The 21989-nt window shown below is 44.9% G+C and overlaps 1 protein-coding gene and 1 pseudogene across 6 annotated transcripts in view; both read left to right on the top strand.

The window, feature by feature from the left end:
- LOC147255271 (neural cell adhesion molecule L1.1-like) overlaps nucleotides 1-21989 on the top strand; it is a 50878-nt gene that overhangs the window by 15446 nt on the left and 13443 nt on the right. For 3 of the 6 annotated variants that reach the window (XM_086212855.1, XM_086212853.1, XM_086212854.1), the window contains 17 exons: nucleotides 1-248; nucleotides 3087-3101; nucleotides 4764-4875; nucleotides 5702-5871; nucleotides 7965-8087; nucleotides 9167-9337; nucleotides 9526-9640; nucleotides 10195-10379; nucleotides 11364-11495; nucleotides 12966-13109; nucleotides 14292-14403; nucleotides 16284-16444; nucleotides 16515-16674; nucleotides 18926-19053; nucleotides 19370-19471; nucleotides 21162-21362; nucleotides 21456-21526. The exon at nucleotides 1-248 is cut by the window's left edge and continues 23 nt beyond it. In XM_086212855.1, the coding sequence (XP_086068981.1) occupies nucleotides 113-248; nucleotides 3087-3101; nucleotides 4764-4875; nucleotides 5702-5871; nucleotides 7965-8087; nucleotides 9167-9337; nucleotides 9526-9640; nucleotides 10195-10379; nucleotides 11364-11495; nucleotides 12966-13109; nucleotides 14292-14403; nucleotides 16284-16444; nucleotides 16515-16674; nucleotides 18926-19053; nucleotides 19370-19471; nucleotides 21162-21362; nucleotides 21456-21526 (2238 nt within the window). In that variant the 5' untranslated portion in view covers nucleotides 1-112. Of the gene's footprint in view, nucleotides 249-1656; nucleotides 1796-3080; nucleotides 3102-4763; nucleotides 4876-5701; nucleotides 5872-7964; nucleotides 8088-9166; nucleotides 9338-9525; nucleotides 9641-10194; nucleotides 10380-11363; nucleotides 11496-12965; nucleotides 13110-14291; nucleotides 14404-16283; nucleotides 16445-16514; nucleotides 16675-18925; nucleotides 19054-19369; nucleotides 19472-21161; nucleotides 21363-21455; nucleotides 21527-21989 lie in introns of those variants that run through there. The other 3 variants (XM_086212857.1, XM_086212858.1, XM_086212856.1) reach the window with 3 other exon arrangements.
- LOC147255273 (uncharacterized) lies at nucleotides 1791-2776 on the top strand (annotated as a pseudogene).

Here is a 21989-nt window from a genome sequence, read left to right as displayed (position 1 = left end):
TTGTCCAGAGGGTTTGGGGTCCCAGGTGGCTGTATAAGCCAAGTGTGTGCGTGTGTGTGTGTTGATGAGTGTGCGTGTGTGTCTGACATCACCTTTGATGGGACATTGAGAGATGTGTGTGTCACGGCGTCAGTGGACCAGCTACAGGGGGGCGTACCCACCTGCTCTCCTCCTCCTCCTCCTCCCTCTGTCTTTGCTCTCCTCCACATCTCTGTTCGCTCAGGGAGACATCCACATCCCCCATGACTGTGAGTAAGACAACACACACACACACACACACACACACACACACACACACACACACACACACACACACACACACAACCGGTTCTGATGAGATAGGGTGTGGTTCTGATGAGAGAGGGAGTGGTTTCATTTGCTCCAAAATAACTATACCGCACCCCCCCCCCCCAAAAAAAAACCGACAATGTTATGACATGTGACAATGGATTATAGGCCTTCATGAAAACGTTTTCCACCTGGCTCCAAATGAGACAGAGCAAATACCAGCAGGGAACATTCCTCAGGAACACTCGTGAAAACTTTTTCATCATTCGTATGTCTGGATATGCTAGCCAGTGTTAGCTGGGATGTCACACAAGGATGATGCTGTGAAGTGTACATCATGTCGTCATATTAGATTAGATTAGATCAGATTAGATTAGATTAGATTAGGTAGAACTTTATTGATACTTTGGGCAGTAAATTCAGACACGAGCATACATACAGGAACCACACCCCCCCCCCTCCCGAGAAATACAAAAACTAGTGCAATAGCATAATTGCCAGGATAACACATTCACATGAGACACACCCACTTAGCTACTAAATGTGGTTAGACAGACCTCCGGAGGCTAAACTCAAAGATCAGCTGACTAAACCGTGACTGTCTCAGAGGAGGGTCAGATTCAGTGCAACCTTCAGGCAGCAACCTTCCCCTCTGGGCAAGGTAGGAAGATCCTGGAGGAGACTGATGTGGCGAACAGGGAAGGTGAAGAGGACAAACCCCAATCAAGAATGTGAATTTTACCTCTTTCAGTATGCATGGCGACAAACACTGTGTGTGTTTCAATAAGCCCAAAAGACAAATCAGATTCAGGAGCTTTCAACACATCAACCTGGTAACCCTGGCTATTGACCTCTGCCGTCTCTCCACTGCCAACCCCCCTTCGGTTGCTGACTCCGTGGATTTCTACAGTTCATCACTAAACACCCTCCTGGTCCGCCATGCCCCAGTCAAGACCAGAACTGTCGCCTTCACATGCTTAGCTCCCTGGTATATTTGTGAGCTGTGTTAGTGAAGAGAGTTGGGCGCATCCTGTAATGGCATTTCAAGGACTTAGGACTTGCTGTTCACAAAGTAGCCTACTGGGAACATCAAAAGGCCTACAGCAAGTCTCTCAGTGACACACGGCCTCAGTTCTACCCCCACATTGTCAGCAATTGCCCTGGTAACTCCAAATAACTATTCTCAACTATTTGTCATCTCGTCAAACCTCAGACTCCCCTTCGCTCTGACAACCTGCAGGAGTGGTGCAACAGCTTCATCTCCTTCTTCAAAATTAAAGTAGGAAAAATCCATTCCCTTCTCTCCAGCCTCTCTGCCTCCTCTGCATCTCCAGTAACATCTGCTGACCCACAGTTCAGAGCTACTCAGCCCCTTTGCTGTTTCAGGGACATCACACAGCAAGAGGTTGAAGACATCGTAAGGAAGATGAAGCCCTCTACCTGTGCCCTGGACCCCTTTCCCTCAGCCCAGATAAAGAGTCACATCCTATCTCACAGGCAGAATGGGGTATGTGTCCCTGGGAGGTGCTAAATCAGACATGCACTTTGTCACCTGTGGTGTCCCTCAAGGATCAGACTTTGGTCCCTCCCTCTTCACTCAATATATGCACCCCCTTGGTCATGTCATCAGCCAGCATGGAATATATTATATCTTATACAATATGCTGATGACATCCACTCTCCATCAGAACCAATCCAACCCCCTCTGTAACTCTATCCACACTTTCCACCTGCCTCGAGGAGATAAAGGCATGGGTGATAGTTAACTTCCTGCAACTCACCAGTTCAAAAACAGAAGCCATCCTCATTGGCACCCCACACCAGACCCGGTCATCCACTATCACCAGCATCACCTTCTCCAGCCATGACATCCACCTTCATCATTCATCTTCAGTCACTAACCTCAGTGTCAGAATGGACCCTCACCTGACTTTTGAGGTGCACATCAAGCCCCTCTGCAAGACTTCCTTCTTCCACCTCAGGAACATTGCAAAACTTAGCCCCACACTCACTCTCTCTGAGGCCAAAAAACTTGTCCATGCCTTTGCCTCCTCCAGGCTGGACTACTGCAATGCACTCTGCATCAGGATCCCAAGCAAGAGTATCCATCAGTTGCAGTGCATTCGGAATTGTGCTGCCAGGATCTTGACGAGGGTGTGAATTATGACCACATTATACCCATCCTCAAGTCCCTCCACTGGCTTCCTGTCCAGTACAGAATTTAATTCAAAATTTCCCTGCTGACCCACCAGTACCTCCATGGGACTTCCCCCCATACCTCAAAGAACTTCTCATCCCCGAATACTCCTCACGCCATCTACGCTCTGGACAGGCCAACCTCCTCCAGCCTTGGAGGACAAGGCTCCAAACTATGGGCGACCATACCTGTATAGCTGCTTCCAGTCTATGGAATGCTCTCATTGACTACCTTAGGGCACCACAGACTGTGGATTCTTTCAAAAAAAGGCTTAAAAACCTATCTTTTTAGAAAAGCATTTGCCGAGATCACAATTGTCAAAGTGTTGTTGTTGGTTTGTTTTGTTTTAATTCAGTAGGCCTCCATGCAACCTCGCTCTGTCCTAGGGTTAGCTGTTTTTATTGTGATGTTGTTTTTAATCCTTTTTTTTGCAATGTACCACTTTGAGATCATTTATTTGATATAAAGTGCATTTTAAATTCTATTTATTATTCTTATTCTTATTATTATTGTGCGAGTGAGTGAGTGAGAGTGTGTGTGTGTTTATGTAAGGATTTTAAAGTGTTTCTTCTCTCCCTTCATTGCTTTCTTGGAGAAACAGATAAAGTGCATGAAAGTAAGTGATTTCCTGTGTTGCCTTCATGACCAAGTGTGTGTGTGTGTGTGTGTGTGTGTGTGTGTGTGTGTGTGTGTGTGTGTGTGTGAGAGAGAGAGAGAGAGAGAGAGTATTTGTGTGTCTTCTTCTCCCGTCTGTTTGTACAATAAACAAATGTTTTCAAAGTTATCCGTCTAAATTATGAACACAATGTTGATCACCTGAGTCTGAACTGAGATTTTCTCAGATCTCATGCTCTTTTTCTGCTTTTCTCAAAATTGAGAGGTTATGCTAATTACCCAGATGTGTCTTTCTCTGGGTTTAGCGTTAGCCAGAAGGTGGTGGCGATGGAATATGCTTCAGCAATAGTTGTCATGGAGACACCTGCACTGAATATCACCCTCAACACTATTCTGCAAACACCATCCTGATCATGCTTATGTGCCACCAAGCGGGGTTGGCAAACTAGGCTAATGCGTCAGGGTCATGTTAAACATGTTTGCTTACGTGTTCCCATGTGTGTAGCATGAGCATAATGAACATTCCTGAATATCTTCAGCTCTTCAGATAGTTCCTTTATATTAATACACCTGATATAGATTGTTAGTGAGCACCAAAGCCTGAATCTCAAGTCATATGTGCAACATTAAGTGAAATAAGTTAAAAAAAAAGATGTGTCTTTCTCACAGTACTCACTGATAGATGGACGGATTGGTTTGATTTAAAACAGACTAACTAGAACACTTGTGCTTCACATCCAGCAGGACCATTTAGTTGAACCAACCCTTTCATTCACGTTCACATGGAACCACAAGTGTTCTAATTAGTTCTGATCTCCAGTCTCAGTCTTAGTGGGCCCCTGATCCTCCATCTGGATCAAGGAGACCTGGATCACACCAGACCCCCTGGAGTGTTGGTGACCAGACGTTCCTGGCCAGTTTAGCTGTTGTTAGCATCAGTCTCTGTTAGCTTCTAGCTAAATATATGTGGCTGGTTCTTCCTGCATTCTGGAGTCACTAAGAAGTGATGGAGGAGAAACACCTTAGTGAGCTGAGTACTCCTGGTAGTGAGGACTGGAGAGGTGAGGTACACTTCTGTGTTCAGTATGACACTGCGTGAATCTTGAGTCAATCTCAGATGCGTATTAATGATTGAACTCATTTGGCCACCTGCCTTTGCTGTTCATTGCTCACCATTACTGCACTGTGTGTGTGTGTGTGTGTGTGTGTGTGTGTGTGTGTGTGTGTGCATTTGTGCTTGTCTGTGTGTGTGCCTGCATGTGTGAATGCTTTTGTGCATGTGCTTATGTGTGCTGTGCGTGTGTGCATGTGCTTGTGTGTGTTGTGCGTATGTGTGTTTTGTGTGTGTGTTTATGCGTGTGCTTGTATACGTGTGTGCTTGTGTGCATGTGCTTGTGTATGTTGTGTGTATGTGTATGTTGTGTGTGTGTGTTGTGCTTGTGTGTGTTGTGCGCATGTGTGTGCTTGTATGTGTGTGTGTGCTTGTGTGCATGTGCTTGAATGTGCTGTGTGTGTGTGTTGTGCGTGTGCTTGTATACGTGTGTGCGTGTGTGCTGTGCATGTGTGTTGTGCATGTGTGTGTGTTGTGTGTGTGCTTGTATACCTGTGTGCATGTGCTTGTGTGTGTTGTGCATGTGTGTTTGTTGTGCGTGTGTGTTTTCAGTGTTGCAGCCCCCATTACTGTTGAAGCCGGCAGAGCTGCTGACATCATACACAGCCTTTTCTCTTGAGGACATCAATCTGCCGTGTGAGGCGTCCGGTACCCCCCCACCCATGTACGTACACCACCTACATGTCCGTCACATCAACTTTGGGAGGGCAAGAAAAAACAGAATGAACAGCATGAACTTGCTACCAATGTTGTATGCAACAGTTCAACTTGAAACAACTTGACCTTGTAATCCAGATTCAGAAACCAAGAGGCATGTATTTGTAAATGTGTTTGGAAGTTTCAGTATGTCAACATTGTGTAGAGTGCTACTGCAGAATATGTGGGGAGACAGGACTGCAACTCACAATCACACTGTGGAGCGTAGAACCACAAGGGTTCTCCACAGTTCTGATCCATGGTTCAAAGGGTTTTGACACTGTGGAGAACTGATTTTCTGTCTGTATCCAGACGACCTGGAGAGTTTGTAAATGGACAGTTTAGCATTTGTTAGCTGTCAGCCTCCCTTAGCTTCAATGCTTATATGGCTGGCTCATCCTGCATTCTGGAGTCACCAAAAAGTAATGAAGGAGGGAAAGACATCACCAAGTTTTCACTCTTTTTTCAGCTAAAATGACATTTTAGTTATTTTAGAGAACCAAACAATAACCATTGGGTACCAACCCTGAATTTCAAGTTCCAGTAGGCTACTGATATTCAGCCAGTAAGCAACATAGCCCTAGACTGAGAGTCCAACTAATTAAGGTCATTTCCTCCCACTGGCTTCTAAGTTGCCATGGCAACAAATGTCTTTCTAATATAATTACAAGTGTAATACAATCATGTCTGTTTTCCTTCCTTCCATCCCCTCCTTCTCACATTTCTTAAAGGGTGAGATGTAGTTGGACATTTTTTCTGTTTGTCTTGATCTTTGACATGCTGCCTTTCTCCAGTTTCCGCTGGGTGAAGGACGGAGTGGCATTCGGCAAAGAGCAAGAAGATTCAGGGACATTGGTTGCTGGTGGAGATGAACCACTTGAGTTTTATGAGGGTGTCTTCCGCTGTTACGCCTCCAATGACTTGGGGACAGCCATGACAAAATCTGTACGGGTCATCGTGGAGTGTGAGTCTCACATACACAAAAACACAAAAAGTCTCACAAACCTGCTGTAAAAAATGATGGTGCTGCTATGTTAAGAGGCTAATAAAGATTTTCAAATTGCTCTCTAAGTATGACCCAGACACACCTGAGAGGGGATTTGGTTTGTATGTATATTGAGAGATAGTTTGGGTGATGTTCAAATGCTTCAGTGACTCTGTCACGTCGCCTGGGGACGCCTGATCTGCTCTGTCATCACTTGTTACCACAGCAACCATTTCCAGGAGACAGACTGGCGGCTGCAGGAGGTAGCTTAGCTGTGTTGGAGAGCTCTGAGTAGAACCAGGTCGGTTAGTGTTGATAGGAGGAGCAGCGAGGAGATGACTTTTTGAATGAAGCAACCCTAAGGCAATTGGGGAAGATGGTGAAATTCATTAATCGCAACGATTCTACAGAGAAACAGCATCCAGCTCCAACCTTCAAACTTCTCAAAGTGTCTTCATTCATATTGGCCTCATCACCCCCTCCTGTCACGTATCACTCCCTCCTGTCACGCCAAGAGATATAACATGTTCCCTCAATTTAGTTGGATTAGAGCAGTGCTAAATTTGTAAATCCTAAGGTGCCAGAACGCTAAGTACATATGACAGCTCAGGGGTGAGAGAGGGGCTCAGGTCCCGCAACGTACACAGAAAACAACATCCGGATGCCCACTTGCCATGATGTGGGACTCACAAGCCTCCATTTCAAATCATATCCATGGTATCAACGTTATGACGATAATTCAGTTATTAGCCTCCTCTGAGCAGCACAGGTGAGCGCCCACATCACCACAGGTGGACTTAGAGTCTCCAGTCAGCAGTTCGTTTCTCACAGGTCCAACTTGGAAAACAAACAAAAAAGAGCTCACAATAAATCACACAAATCCTCCATTATTATTATTACGGTATTTAAAGATTGGCACGGCGGCCTATTGTTAGACGGTCTGCTCACCATTTAGTTGTACAAGACACCCCACATCACGTTAGACCCGGCTTGGCTAGCTGGAGGTGAACCAGGCTAGCTGGAGGTGAACCAGGCTAGCTGGAGGTGAACCAGGCTAGCTGGAGGCGAACCAGGCTCGCTGGAGGTGAACCTGGCTCGCTGTGGCGGCGCTAGCCTCCTGCCCCGGCTTGGCTAGCTGGAGGTGAACCTGGCTCGCTGGAGGTGAACCAGGCTCGCTGTGGCGGCGCTAGCCTCCTGCCCCGGCTTGGCTCGCTGGAGGTGAACCTGGCTCGCTGGAGGTGAACCAGGCTCGCTGGAGGTGAACCAGGCTCGCTGTGGCGGCGCTAGCCTCCTGCCCCGGCTTGGCTAGCTGGAGGTGAACCTGGCTCGCTGGAGGTGAACTAGGCTAGCTGGAGGTGAACCAGGCTAGCTGTGGCGGCGCTAGCCTCCTGCTGCAGCTGATTTTGCTCGTCAACATGACCGCTGCAGCTGCCCTCGTCGCCGCTTGTGGAGGCTTTTCTGCCTCGTTTTAAGCGTTATTCCTTCTTTTTTGAAAAAACCAGCAAATTCAGCTGTCTTTTCGACAAGTTGGCGTTGAAACAGGAACTGTTTATTTCCTCTCTGCTTGCTCCTCAGAGGTGGCGAATTTCGAAAGGTTACTTGTTTGTGTCAGGGGCGTGGTTTGTTGGCGTCAGTGCATCAACAGATCTCTGACTCTTTCAAATGACGTTGAATCTTAATAAAAAACATGAAATTCTAAGGATTTGGTCTGTAAATTTATCTTTGCACATTATTGTTGTATATTAAACATTTTTAAAATGTTTTCATATTTTCTTTTAATACAAGAGGTACCGGATCTGCCCAAATGAGTACCCGAACACAGGGAGGCCAAAATTCAGAGGTGCCGGATCTTGTTCCGGCAGAATCCTGCTCAAATTAACCCCTGGATTAGAGGCTTGCGTAACACACTGACCTTGCAGATGCACAAAGGGTTTTAGTAAACTTGAGAGTTGGGCTTCTCTTCTGGTCTTTCATGTCTTTAGGGTTAACCCACACCCTCGACCTCATCAGTGAAGTGCAGTAACCCTGATCAATTAACATGATTGATCATCATGTATCGTTTTGTGTTTCAGCCCAACCGGTTCTTCAAAAACAGCAGAAATTTCATAAGCAAGCATATGAGGGTGAAAGCATCGTGTTGACCTGCAACCCACCAGAGAGCTCCACCCCTCCACATATCCACTGGATGGACAAGAGTGAGTCTCCATCCGTCCGCCTGTCCCTGCCTGTCACTGCTTATCTCCCCATCTCTGTCTGTCTCCACCCATCTTTCTGATTCCCCCATCGCTGTCTGTGTCTGCTTGTCCTTATGTATCCCAACGCTGCAGCGCTCATTAGCTTGAGTGCTGCAGCGTCTGCTGTTTCTTTCTTCTTTTCTTTCTAGTCTTCCCTCACGCACCATGACTTCTGTCTTCCTCTGCTGATGAAATAGAACCTTTTAAGTTTGTTGTATTTAAAACATCAGTATGAAGTGCACTAAAGTTAATTGCCTTGCATCTTATAACCATTTCAGTCAAACAAAAATACTTGGAAGCGCTTCATGGTGTGTAATAATATAGTAATAACAAGGTAACAGTGTCACAATAATGTGGCTAGCAGGCCAACACTAGCAACAGAGCTAAAATGTCTACAGGTGGCACCAAATCAAGACAACAACAACCAAAAAGTACTTCTGAACCTCATGTAGTATTGGCCAGCAGGTGGTGCTGTGCAGTGAGTAAACCTCAATCCAGACAATTCCAGAGCTCCCGCAGGTTTTAGCTTCCATGCCAGCATATGCACCATGTGGTAGTCGACTGGATTGGTTCAGGCTCTCCTCTCATCAGGAGGTTCTTCAGTTCTATGTCACTAATCGGGAGTTGAAGGCTTTTATCACTTTGTGGGGGTGCGATCTTTAAGATGAGGACCCGCTTTCCAAACAGGAATGTCCCTCCCCCTCCTGGTGTAGGGGGACAGTAGAGTCTGGACCTGAGCTGGTGGCTCTGCTGAGCTAGACCATCCATTTGAGTCATCGTGGTTTATTTTCCTGATCTCTAGATCAATGTAATCTCTCTGCTGCACTGAAGCACATGGACTACTACATGTACACGACTGATACATGGTGAAACAAAACACAAAACACACACAGACACATATATATATATATATATATATGTGTCTGTGTGTATATGAACACATTTATATATGTGTACACACACACACACACACACATATATATAGACACATATATATTCAATCACCTGACTTTTGTCCTCGCCTGGTTCATGTTTCTCAGAGATGGTTCACATCACGCAGAGCGAGCGAGTGACAGTCGGCCTTGACGGGAACTTGTACTTTGCCAACCTTCTGAGGAGCGACAGCAGAGACGACTACATCTGTAACGCCCAGTACTCTGAGGCTAGGACCATTCTCCCCGAATCTGCAATCAATCTCACTGTCATGCCTAGTGAGTGCGGACAGTCACACACTCAAACACTCACAAATATGCAAATCTATTTCATACAGGGCCAATCACAGAGCTGCTTTACGTAGAGGTTGGTAAGCCTGAGGGCCACATTCAGGGTCCAGGAAGTTTTCAGCAACACTTCTTGTTTTGTGTGTACTGATGATATTCTGCTTCTGTTCCTGCAACAGGTAATGATGTCGCTCACGGTAGAAGACCCCACCTGCTGCGTCCCTCTGGTGCTCACTCCTCCGTGCTCGCGCTCCGTGGCCACACTCACATTCTCGAGTGCATCCCCAAAGGCCTGTAAGGATTTCAGCGTGTTGGTGGGGTTGGCTCTCCCACTTTCCTTCTCTATTTTAACCTCAATATTTTTTTGCCATCGATTATAAGACATCTTGTCAACGGAGACTGTTGACACTCTATCAACTGTCCTCCAAGGCAGACTGTGACAAAATGCATAACAGGATATAAAAGCCTGAAACATCATGTGACTCCACAGGCACGGTGAGCTATCGTGGGATTGGATCTTACTTTCTAAACACTACAAGTAAAACTTTATTCTGCCTAACTGATTGTGACCAGTTAGGCAGATGTGCTCATTGTTTTTATGAAAACCTCTCATAGTTTATTTTGTGGGGATTTTTGTTATCCTTGTTCCCCTGAGAGCTCCATGGTGATAAATTGAGTCATTACAATTCTGCTTAACGATGAAATAGGACACTACATCATTAACGAGATCATCAGAGTTCACTCAGCAGTAATTTCCTTAGAATCTCTCTCCATCGATCCCACCTCCCGCGTCTTTTCCCTCTTGTGCTCAATCTTGTTTGACAGTTTCAGCTTCTTCGTCTCCACAGACCCACTCCGAAGGTGGAATGGAGGAAGAAGGACGGTAACCTGGAGGACACGAGCGCGCAGCTGGACAACCACAACCGCTGGCTTCGCTTCGACAGCATTACACAGTATGATGACGGGGAGTACGAGTGTAAAGGGTCCAACGTTGTAGGGTCCATCACTCACACCTTCACTGTCACTGTGGAAGGTATGTAGATAAAAAAGCATGTCACGCACACGAACACCACTTGGTTACAATTTACTGGCACAGTATCATCAGAACCACAAATACAAAGAGTGATGAAAGCAAACCTCCTCTGGCTCACACACCAGAAAAGATTCCATACAAACATAGACATGGTTTTTGAGCCGAATCCATCTCACATGGCCTCCTTAATAGAGGTATTTTTTCTATTTTTTTCACAAGCACTAGTTAGCATGCTAACCAGCTAGCCCTGGAGGATGTATAAAGAGAACTGGACATGGGGTCTGGGGTGGGCTTATTCTATAGCTGTCCACTAACTAGAATGGGGATAAAACAACTTAGTCTTGTGGCCCTTCTCGATTTGTCCAAACCATTTTTCCAATTTCATAGATGTTTCTTTCATAATGGAATCTTATGGGGAAGGGTCCTTTCAGGTTGATGCGCATCACACAACAGATGCAATTCTGGTAATTCCACACTTTGGCCATTAGGTGAAATTGGCTTCAACGTTGCACTTCCTGTATCCAGGTCAGATTCTACATGCATCCGTGAAAACAAAGACCTTGTTTAGGCAATTAGTTGAGATGATTTTGACACAAATGTACTGCAAAACATTCCCAACAGTATCCATGTGTGGCAAGATGTGAAGCAGGTGCGCGTCCTCTGGTCTTAAAAGGTGCTCAGCTACACAGAGAGATAAGTGAAGAGTCCCAAGGAGGGGATAGCGGCACCCTTCTGGTGTTTTTATAAAATGTGCTGCTATCCCCTCCTTGGGACTCTCAGTATCCACGTGTGGTTTCACTGAAAACTAAGCTAAGCTTGTTAGAGGGTTACACTATGGACGTTTTGGAGATCAGTTCTCTCAAAGTTTTTGAGATTCACATTTTGTGTATTACCTGGTTTGATATTTTGGCATTTATAACTGATGAGTGATGATGGTAGGAACTCAAATGGACTCAGTAGAATCCTCTGTCTTCTCTTGTGTAGCGGAGCCCTACTGGGTGAAGGAGCCCCAGAACCGCCTGTACTCTCCTGGAGAAACTGTGCGACTGGATTGTCAGGCTGAAGGCATCCCGACACCCACCATCACCTGGAGCATCAACGGTCAGCCAATAAAAGGTAAGCGCTTATTATCTGGAATTAATTTCTGACTCCTTTGTCCTGAAATGTGTCGCCAAACTAAAGAGGAAGTGAAAGTTATCCATTCGCAGTGTTTGTATCAGTAAGGGCCAGGTGGAATGAGCAGCTCACAAACTGCATCACGTCATTGTATGGTGAGTCATTATGTTTATGTGACAGTAGAAGCTAAATTATTGTTTTAATTTAGAATTTAAAACTAGACTTTTCACCAACAACCTAGAGACTGTGGTTGGAGATGGATTTCCTCCAACATGTTTCCGCTACCTGATGGGGCTTCATCTGTTAGCTTGATTGCTGACTCCAAACTCCCTCCCTCTCATCCTTATTTTCCTAAATGACTTGAAGCTGTGGAATGAAGGTACTTCTTGGAGCTAACTGATCAGAACCAGGAAACCTTTGGTTCCCTTAAATTTGACAGCATCATGAATTACTGGCATCTTGATGAGCTTGGAGAGATTTCAGGAAGAGCATGAATCATTTCCTGCATGGCAGCAGAGAACCTCTTCAACTGGGCTGAATTATTCATGACAAGAAATACTAGAAATGATCCTCAGATGACCTCGCAGAGAGGACGGATGGATGGTGACAAAAGAAATGGAGAAAAGGTAGAAAGGAGAGGGAGGGAAGAAGACAGAGCGAGGGAGCAGATGGAGGTCAAACAGCTGCTCCTGCTTCTATTCAGTTGCATCCGCGGCTGTTTGACCTCCAACATGATGGAAGCAAACAGGGTGTTCTTCCTCATCCTGCCTGAAAATGGAGTTACTTCTGAAAAATTGACTAAACTTTTATCACAATAAAAAACTTAAACTTATACTTTTTATGGAACAATGCAAAGATCATGTTTAAATCAAAAAATAGAACTCTACCAGACAGTGTGCAGAAGTTTTTATGATGTCTGAGAGGAAATACGAGTTGAGAGATGGATGCAAATTTGCATTCCCAGAAGCTAAAAAAGAAGTGAAAAGGTGTATTTCTTTTAAAGGGACTCAGCTTTGGAACAGTGCTGATCTCAAGCTCAAGCAATGCACTCCTTTATTCTGTTCAAAAAATCATTCCGTGCATTTATATTTGGGAGTTACTGTCACAGAAAAAAGGGGACAGGAGTCCTATATATGCATGTATGTGAATACGTACATGTGTGTGTGTGCCTGTCCATACATGCATGTTGTGTATGTTTGTTTGTTTTTATTTGATTTTTTTCTTTCCACTTGACACCATTGTGTAGCTTAAGTTGTATTGTAGGCGGGCACGAATAAGTCTTTGCTTCTGGCTGAGCCTTTTTCAGTCAAATTGTTTCATTTGTCTACTTCTGTTTCGTTCTTTTTTTAAGTATATAAACGACTGAACTCAACTCAACTCAACTTTGTTGATTCTTGGTTCGTCATGTGGTTAAATGCGGTGGACGTGAGATTCAGCAGAGGCTCTCTTGTCCTCCTTCTCTCCGTCCAGATGTGGATGACGACTCTCGCCGGAGCGTGGCAGGTGGTGTGTTGAAACTGGCTGATGTTGAATTTGGGGACACGGCTGTGTACCAGTGTGAGGCCATGAACAAACATGGCGCCGCCCTCCTCAACACCTATCTCCATGTTGTTGGTACGTATACACACACACACACACACACACACACACACACACACACACACACACACACACACAATCCAAATATCAACAGCACCACGCAATCTTTCCACAAAGATTTATATACAGATTACGCCCCCTAATGTTCAATGGCAGGAATTGCACCTGATCAGCCCGCCTTGGAGGATACTTGAGTCTGTATTTCACCACCTTTGATGATCGAAGTGAAGTAAAATCTGGTCAACTGGACGTAAATTTATCTTGAAGACGTCAGATGTCAGTTGCAGTGAGACCTGCACGGATCTCTACATAGGGGAAACCAAACAGCCCCTCAACAAGCGCATGGCCCAACATAGAAGAGCCAACTCTGGAGGACAAGACTCAACGGTTTTCCCCCACCTCAAGGAGGAAAGCCACTCCTTCCAGGACGACCATGTCCAAATCCTGGACAGAGAGGACAGATGGTTTGAAAGAGGAGTTAAAGAAGCCATCCACGTCAGGATAGAGAAACCATCTTTGAACAGAGGAGGTGGACTGCGACATTTCCTTTCACCTATTTACAACCAAGTCCTTTCAAAGCTTCCCCAAAGAGTTCAGCTGAAAGACCCATGTGGAACGGCTGCTGCCAGCACAGCCCATTAGCATCTGAGTGGTCGGTGAAACTCCCTAACGACCACCCCTGAAACTCCCTGACACCGCACAACGACTGTCGTTTGGGGAGGCCAGGTGAGTCTCGGGAGGGTCGTTTCCACCACAATAGCACTGACCACTCCCACATAGGTTTATAAGCTGGAGTTTCCACACTCTTCACTAGAACTGAAGAAGCCTCTCGGATGAGAGGTGAAACGTCTTCAAGATAAACTTACGTCCAGTTGACCAGATTTTACTTCGCTTCGATCTACGATGACCTGGATGAATGAGAACCTACACAGACATCACCACCTTTGATGTGGAATATGTGCATGAAACACAAGAGAACTAGCATTAGCCTGTTAGCTGACTTCTTGTGTCACATGAAAACATGCAGCAGGTGATGGAGGAGCATGGGTTAGTCCAGAGTGGGCGGAGCAGGTGCGGGGCATGGAGGAGGGACAGACACTGAAGGTCTTTCTCTGGTCAATATTCCTCTGACTCTACTCTGCTGTGTGGATGTTGGACTTGTCGACCCTCTGTGTTCATGTCACCTGGCTTTCTCAGAGCTTCCTCCTCAGATCCTTTCCTCCGATGGAGTGGTGTACCACGTCACGGAAGGCGGAAACATCTGGCTGCATTGTCGATCCTTCGGCTCACCGAGGCCGCACATCACATGGTGAGATGCTCAGGCATGACACCACGATGCCATTTGAGAGATAAATCATGTACATTTCCTGCCACCTCACATTCATCTCCCCCTTGAAGTGACATCAGTAGATCATTTCTATTTATCAATGTGGAAATCTGATCATCTTGCAATGGAAGAGAGCAGGAAATTAAGATATGAAAAAACATTTTGAGGGACACTAAATTAGTACACGCTCCTTAGTGCAGGATGAGTCATCAAAGGGAAGAGAGACAGCGATGTTCATGTCAAAAGTACTCAGGGAACCATATTTTTTAATGAGTAGAACACTTCAGCTGTACGTCATTGTGATGATTCACAACCATCAGTGTGACTAGGACAGTACTGCTGCTGCTGCTGGAGTCCAGGTCCTTCTCTAGAAGAACCAGCGCCCTCAGGTGTTCACATGAACATGCTGCAGTCCTGGCTGGCTCAACCACACCCAGGTCTGATACTGGAGGGCAGCGGATTCTCAGCTTCTTCAGATTAAAACAATTTATTCAAACACTGTTGTAACTCAGTGTTGCTGCTGCCGACTCAGTTTTGATCTTTTACGCTTGAGTTCAGCCTGGAGGTGCACACACATATTCCATCCCTCTATTTATTTGTTTCACCTCCTCTCACAATATCCATCCCTCCATCCCTCCATGTTCCCCCTCTTCTCCTGTTGAGGGTGGTGGGGGTGGAGCCTATGGTAAATGGACTCAATTTTATATAGCGCTTTTCTACCTTAGCGGTACTCAAAGCGCTTTACAGTGTCATCTCATTCACCCATTCACACACACACTCACACACTGATGGTGGAGCTGCCATGCAAGGCGCCAACCTGCTCATCAGGAGCAATTATGGGTTCAGTATCTTGCTCAAGGACACTTTGACATGGTCACCGGGGTCGGGGATCGAACCAGCGACCCTTTGGTTGCTAGACGGCCACTCCACCCCTGAGCCTATCCCAGCAGCCTTCCCCCTGGACAGGTCACCAGTCCGTGGCAGGGCCAACACATAGAGACAGACAACCATTGGCTCTCCCAGCCAAGACTACGGTCAATTTAGAGTCTGGATTAACCTGGTCCCTCTTGATGTCTTTGGACTGTGGAGGAAGCTGGAGTACCAGAGAGAACCCAGCAGGAACAGGGAGAACGTGGAGACTCACCCAGAAAGACCCCGTGCTGCAGCCAGGGCTCGACCGCTCACAATATAATAATATAGGCAGCAGGGTGGAGCAGTGGTCATCACTGTGCCCCCCCAGCAAGAAGGTTGTGGGTGTATTCATTGCTAGATGATCTATTCAATTCATGTCTTGAATTAATGATCAAAAATGTGTTTAACTCTCTGTATTTATTGACTTCAGTGGCTTGGCTTGATATTGTTGCTGCTGGAGTTTAGATCTATCGCTAGTTTGAGTGTGTGTGTGTGTGTGTGTGTGTGTGTGTGTGGGGGGGGCATTTCTCCCTCACTGAACACAGATATAACAGTGTATCATAGATGAATCCTCCTAGTATTGTGATACTACTTTCATCATGATTTGAGTATCATGGTTGCATCAAAGCGTGAGTCTTTCACAAGTGCCACTCTGCTTGAAGAAATTTTGAGAATTTAAGAAATCCCACATCGTGAAATTGCATTTTAACCAGCAAACAAATAAAAACTCGCTCCTGCTTGAGTGAGACCTCCAGAAGAAGTAACTGAAATGTAATGTCTAATCTAGATCAGAGGAAGTCAAAGTCTGAGACCAAGAGAACCAAAGTGATATTTCTCTCTCTAGCCAGGAAGATTGTGCTTCTTATGACAATGCCTCCCATGTTCTCATCACGTCCAGTCACAGTCCAGGTCCGATTAAAACCATCACTGATCATGTGTGTTCCCCTCAGGGAGGCTGAGGACAGGGCTCCTCTGCTGTCGGACCCTCGTATTTCCCTGCTGACCAACGGAACTCTTGAACTGTCCAACATCAGTCACAACGACAGCGGCATGTACACTTGCTTCATCAAACACACGAACATCTCCATCACTGCTCACCTCTCCGTTTTCAGTGAGTCTCACACACCTTTAATCTCCTTCTCTGGAGCGGGCTTGGGTCTTTACCTGTATGTGCCTTTCAGATCGAACTGTGATACGGACGCAGCCCCGGGATGTGCGAGTGACCCGAGGAGACAGCGCCCTGCTGGACTGTGACTTCCACACAGACCCTCGGCTGAGCAACAGCCAGATCATCTGGAGGAAGGATGGACAAAAACTGCTGGAATCATCCCCTAACAACAAGTAAATGCACCATGAAACGCCAAAGCAGCATTTAAATAATGCCTCTATAATAAAAGTACTACTTCACCCAAACGTGTGTTTCACCTTTCGAATGCTCCCTAATAGATGTTTTTAGCTCATGTTAGTGAGCTAAAAACATCTATTAGCTTGAGGCTAATGCAGACTGATAGATTAGGGGTTATGGGTTGAGTTTTAAGAGTTAGGGTTAGAAGGTTAGGGTTAGGGTTAGAAGGTTAGGGTTAGAAGGTTAGGGTTAGGGTTAGGGTTAGAAGGTTAGGCCATAGCAGGGTTACGGTTAGAGGGTTAGGGTTAGAAGGTTAGGGTTAGAAGGTTAGGGTTAGGGTTAGGGTTAGAAGGTTAGGCCATAGCAGGGTTACGGTTAGAGGGTTAGGGTTAGAAGGTTAGGGTTAGAAGGTTAGGGTTAGGGTTAGGGTTAGAAGGTTAGGGTTAGGGTTAGAAGGTTAGGGTTAGGGTTAGAAGGTTAGGCCATAGCAGCGTTAGGGTTAGAAGGTTAGGGTTAGGGTTAGAGGGTTAGGGTTAGAAGGTTAGGGTTAGGGTTAGGGTTAGGGTTAGAAGGTTAGGCCATAGCAGGGTTAGGGTTAGAAGGTTAGGGTTAGAAGGTTAGGCCATAGCAGGGTTAGGGTTAGAAGGTTAGGCCATAGCAGGGTTAGGGTTAGACGGTTAGGCCATAGCAGGGTTAGGGTTAGAAGGTTAAGGTTAGAAGGTTAGGCCATAGCAGGGTTAGGGTTAGAAGGTTAAGGTTAGGGTTAGGGTTAGAAGGTTTAGGGTAAGGGTTAGGGTTAGGGTGGGAAGGTTTAGGGTTAGAAGGTTTAGGGTTAGGGTTAGAAGGTTTAGGGTTAGGGTTAGGGTTAGAAGGTTTAGGGTTAGGGTTAGAAGGGTTAGGGTTAGAATGTTAGGCCATTGCAGGGTTAGGGTTAGGGTTAGAAGGGTTAGGGTTAGAATGTTAGGCCATAGCAGGGTTAGGGTTAGGGTTAGGGTTAGGGTTAGGGTTAGAAGGGTTAGGGTTAGAATGTTAGGCCATTGCAGGGTTAGGGTTAGGGTTAGAAGGGTTAGGGTTAGAATGTTAGGCCATAGCAGGGTTAGGGAACAGTTAACCCTGAGGGACCCAAGCTGATTTTGGGGTAAGTTTACATCCTTTGCTTTTGAGCTATTATCTTGGTCATTATAAGGTCAGTCTCTACATGCTATATCTTGTTTGTTTGTTTATAGGACAGTCTATCTTATCCAGATATGCCATCAGTTCACTTGGTACTACTTACATATATTTTATGAAAAATGTTAAACAATTTTTTTTTCATATTACAATTTTTGTGGATTTTCTCCATGTTTCTCATCATAGAAAGTTTTTAGCACACATATCTTTGCATCCTGAGTTGGGGGAGCTTCCCTGGAATCTGCTAATGGAAGCACCATGATGGCAGGACGTTGTATGACTTCACAATCAGCTAAAACACGTGGTGTGTGTGTGTGTGCGTGATGAGAATAAAAGCCATTTGACTGAAATAAACATGTATTCTGCTTATGATGAAAAATATGATTCTTTTTAAAAGAAACATACATAAATAATGAAAAAAACCCAATTACACAACTATGTACAATACTATATACATCAAAAAGGATTTTCAAGATTCCCTATGGTGTCCCAAAAGTAATTAAGTCAACATATGATTATGTAGCAAATATTATTATGTAGAAAAGAGTTACAACTTATATAAATCTTGGATCATCTTGAGTTGGATATTTCTTTGGTGGTATTTTTTGCTGACGTTGTACACTGCTCTGCCAAGCACATCTTGATAATGCTTATTATTCATGATTAAATTCAGCCAAATTCAAAAAATAATTTCTAACAAATACTGTCACCCAAAAATAAGTGATAGGCACCTTTGTAAAGGTGCAGCTGTGTAGTTTCACATGACATGAGTGTGATCGAGCTCTGATGAACCATTCCAGAGATATACCAGTGCAAAGAATGTGTGTCTGAAGTCACGCACTTTGCTTGAATGGGTTCCTAAGAGTTAATCCTGTCGTGCCAAAGCCAGCCAGGCTACTCAGGCTCGCAGTGGAAATATAAGCAAAAGAAAGTCAAGTCAGTTTCGAAATCACAACACAAGTTTGATGACGTGCTCCGAAGAGAGCAGGTCTAGAGGCAGACTCAGTTTTGAGTTTAGATTAAATGAAATGCAACTTAACTGGACCCCATATTCTTGGTCACCGACTGTGTGTTCAGGTTCACCATCTTTCAGAATGGCACATTGAGAGTGACGGACGGCCAATCAGAGGACACCGCAGATTATACCTGTGAGGTTATCACAGACCTGGACCACGTGAAGGCCAGCGGCTCCATCACTGTTGTGGGTGGGTCACTGTGTGTTGGTGATGCTATCTCTGTGAGGACCAGTCACAGTTTTGAACCCTCATAGTGAGGATGTTGTCAGTCTCCCAGATATTTGGAAGGAGGTTTGAGTGTTGAACCTGGGCCTTGTCACGATTCCTGTCAGAACTCAGCACTAAATTTTTGTCATTACCTGTGCTGTCATGTTTCTTCCATTCTTTGTTTTTCCCTTATGTATCCTGTGTCGTGCAATAAACACTACTATCAGCCAGGTGTATACTCTTAAGTGAAGCACCCCATTAGTACCAAAACACTAACAGTTTTCTTCTGGACCCTCAGCTCGGCCGGACCCTCCCAAAGACCTGTCTCTGTCAGAGGTGGAAGACTACAGCCTCACTCTGAGTTGGATCCCGGGACTCTCACACCACAGCCCCATCACAGGTCCACGTCTCTCTTAATGACGTCCAGAAACATTGGCAGAACCAATGGTTCCCTTCTCCACTTGTTTTTAATTAGCCACACTCCTGGCCCCCAGAGGACAAATCCCACTGACACTCATGTCCACATTCATGGGCATAATCCACATCTTTGTATTCCATCTTTATGAACAGTAATCCACAAACACTTTCACCGGTTCATTAACTAGAACACCTCCAGTTCAGCATTCAAACATGGTAACTTGAGTGTAAGCAGGTGCCACATTTGGCTGAACCAAACTGTTCGTGCTCATCGGCTGCCATTCACAGTGGCACCATGTAATTTGGCTGTCCATTATCATTCTCTTAGTACATCAGTGATTCACTCTGCCAGCTGTCAAAGAGTCTCCCAAGAGACCTTTTTGACCCTGAAAGTTCCAGCTGAACATTGGCGCCGGAGGTTCCGACCCATTTTCAGGAATCCTTCTCCAGCTCCTTTAGCCATAGATGAATGCTGCCGCCCTCCATCTGCCGCCATGCGCTGGAGCTTTCCGCCAGACTTCCAGGTGGATGTTAGAACAGATTTACAAACAGCCTGTAACAAAGTCGTGACAGTCTCATTAGAATACATGTAAAGTCACTCTTGTTCTCCTCCAAAGGACAAATAGGACACAACTCCAGGTTTCCAACTCAACCAATGTTTTATTTTCCAACTTTTCTATTTCATTTGATTGTTGGCTTTCGTTGGTTGGTTGGTCTTTCAGTCAATAGGTTGTTAACCTCAAAGACAGAAAAGCATAGACTTAACAACCTTGTCAAACAACAAATGAACAATCAGGGAGAATTGTTAAACAATTGATCAGTCAATTCGATATTTTTAACACTTGTTTTTTAAACATTAAAGTATTATTAAACAATCAAATGTAATTTAAATAAGCAACTCCCTTTTTAAATAAACTTATATCATTTTAAGTATAAACAAATCTTGCTTTAAGTACCAAAGTATTTTAAACAAGCACGTCTCTTAAATAATGCACTGTATTTAAGCCATCATCTTAAATTAATTTTTAACCATCTGTTAAACAACTTGTTTTAAACAGAGTATCTCAAACTATTTTTAAACAATATGTAATGATAATTGCTTCATTAAACATATTTTAAATCAGCTTAAAGCCAACATTTTAAGCAAATTAAGTTGACTTATTATACTTAAATTTACTTTAAAGTAAGCATTCCAATTATTATAAGTCAATATTTTACTTCAAACATTTCAAATTGCAGTAATTAACTAAACTAAAACATATTAGTCATATTAACACCAAACAGTATAGTAAATCTAATAAAATAAACCACAAAACAATAATCACCGACCATTGGCGTCTTTGGAGGTAGAACGTGGCGTAGAGTCAGCTTGTTGCTGCACTGGTTTCCCCCCCCCCCAAGTTTCCTCCTGCAGCTTTATCAGGTGTCCCAGCTCAGGCAAACAAGCACCAGGGGCTTCTTGCTGGTGCACTATGGGAACTGTAGTTTTTTGGCTGAGTTGCTGTCTTGCCCTGACTATAATGTTGACTATAACGTTCTTTCCCGAGTTTGGACTCAACAATACATATCAAAACTTTAAAGAGTATCTAGAGTCATGTGGTGAAAATTAGATCAGACAGAACTTCATCATCGAGAATGACACGAGATATTAATGTCTCAATATCTTTTCTCAGAGTTCATCGTGGAGGGTCTGGAGGAGCAGCACTCACAGGACAGGAAGTGGGAGGAGATGAAGAGAGTACCAGGAGACCTTAACCATGTGCAGCTGACCCTCCACCCTTACTGCACCTACCGCTTCCGGGTTATCGCAGTCAATGAGATTGGCCCCAGCAAGCCCAGCAACTCCTCACAGGACCACAGAACGCCACATGCTGGTGAGTGACACCCAGCCCAGAAAACACTGCAAGTATATCAGATAGTTATCTCAGGGTTAGGGTTGTTACTTATATGTGTCTGCTTTCCTGCAGTTCCACGAGGTAACCCCACCGGTGTCCGCAGCAAGTCCACAGATCCCGGGACCCTGGTGATTACCTGGGATGTAAGTGTGTGTGTGTGTGTGTGTGTGTGTGTGTGTGTACATTAGAGATTTTATAAGGTATCCCTCCTCTCAACCAACCAAATTCATCCAAAAATGGAGAGAAGCAGGAGTTTTTAGACACCAACTAGTACCAAAATAAACATAGCACTGGTTCCTATCCGTCTGAAAAACAAATGCTGTTTGTGAGAGAGTCTGGTTCCCTCATCTCCAGGTCAGAAACCAGAAATCAGGTGTGTGGTTCCCAGCAGCTGAAGATATCAGCAGGTTCAGTTCTACATCAGATCCACCAGTAAACACCAGACTGGTGGATGGTGGAGTTTTGGAGAGTCATCATCAGAGGGTTCATTAGTGAAGATGATCTTGATGAACTAAACCTGGAAGATCATCAACTTTTGTTCACCAGAGCTGATTTACTGGTTCAATCACCACAATCACATGGAGCGATCCTATTGGCTGTTGGGAG

Source organism: Aulostomus chinensis, chromosome 9 (genome assembly GCF_037954235.1).
Source record: "Aulostomus chinensis isolate RoL2024-O1b breed Wild chromosome 9, RoL_Achi_v1.0, whole genome shotgun sequence".
NCBI lineage: Eukaryota > Metazoa > Chordata > Actinopteri > Syngnathiformes > Aulostomidae > Aulostomus > Aulostomus chinensis.
This window is presented reverse-complemented; position numbering and strand designations above follow the sequence as displayed.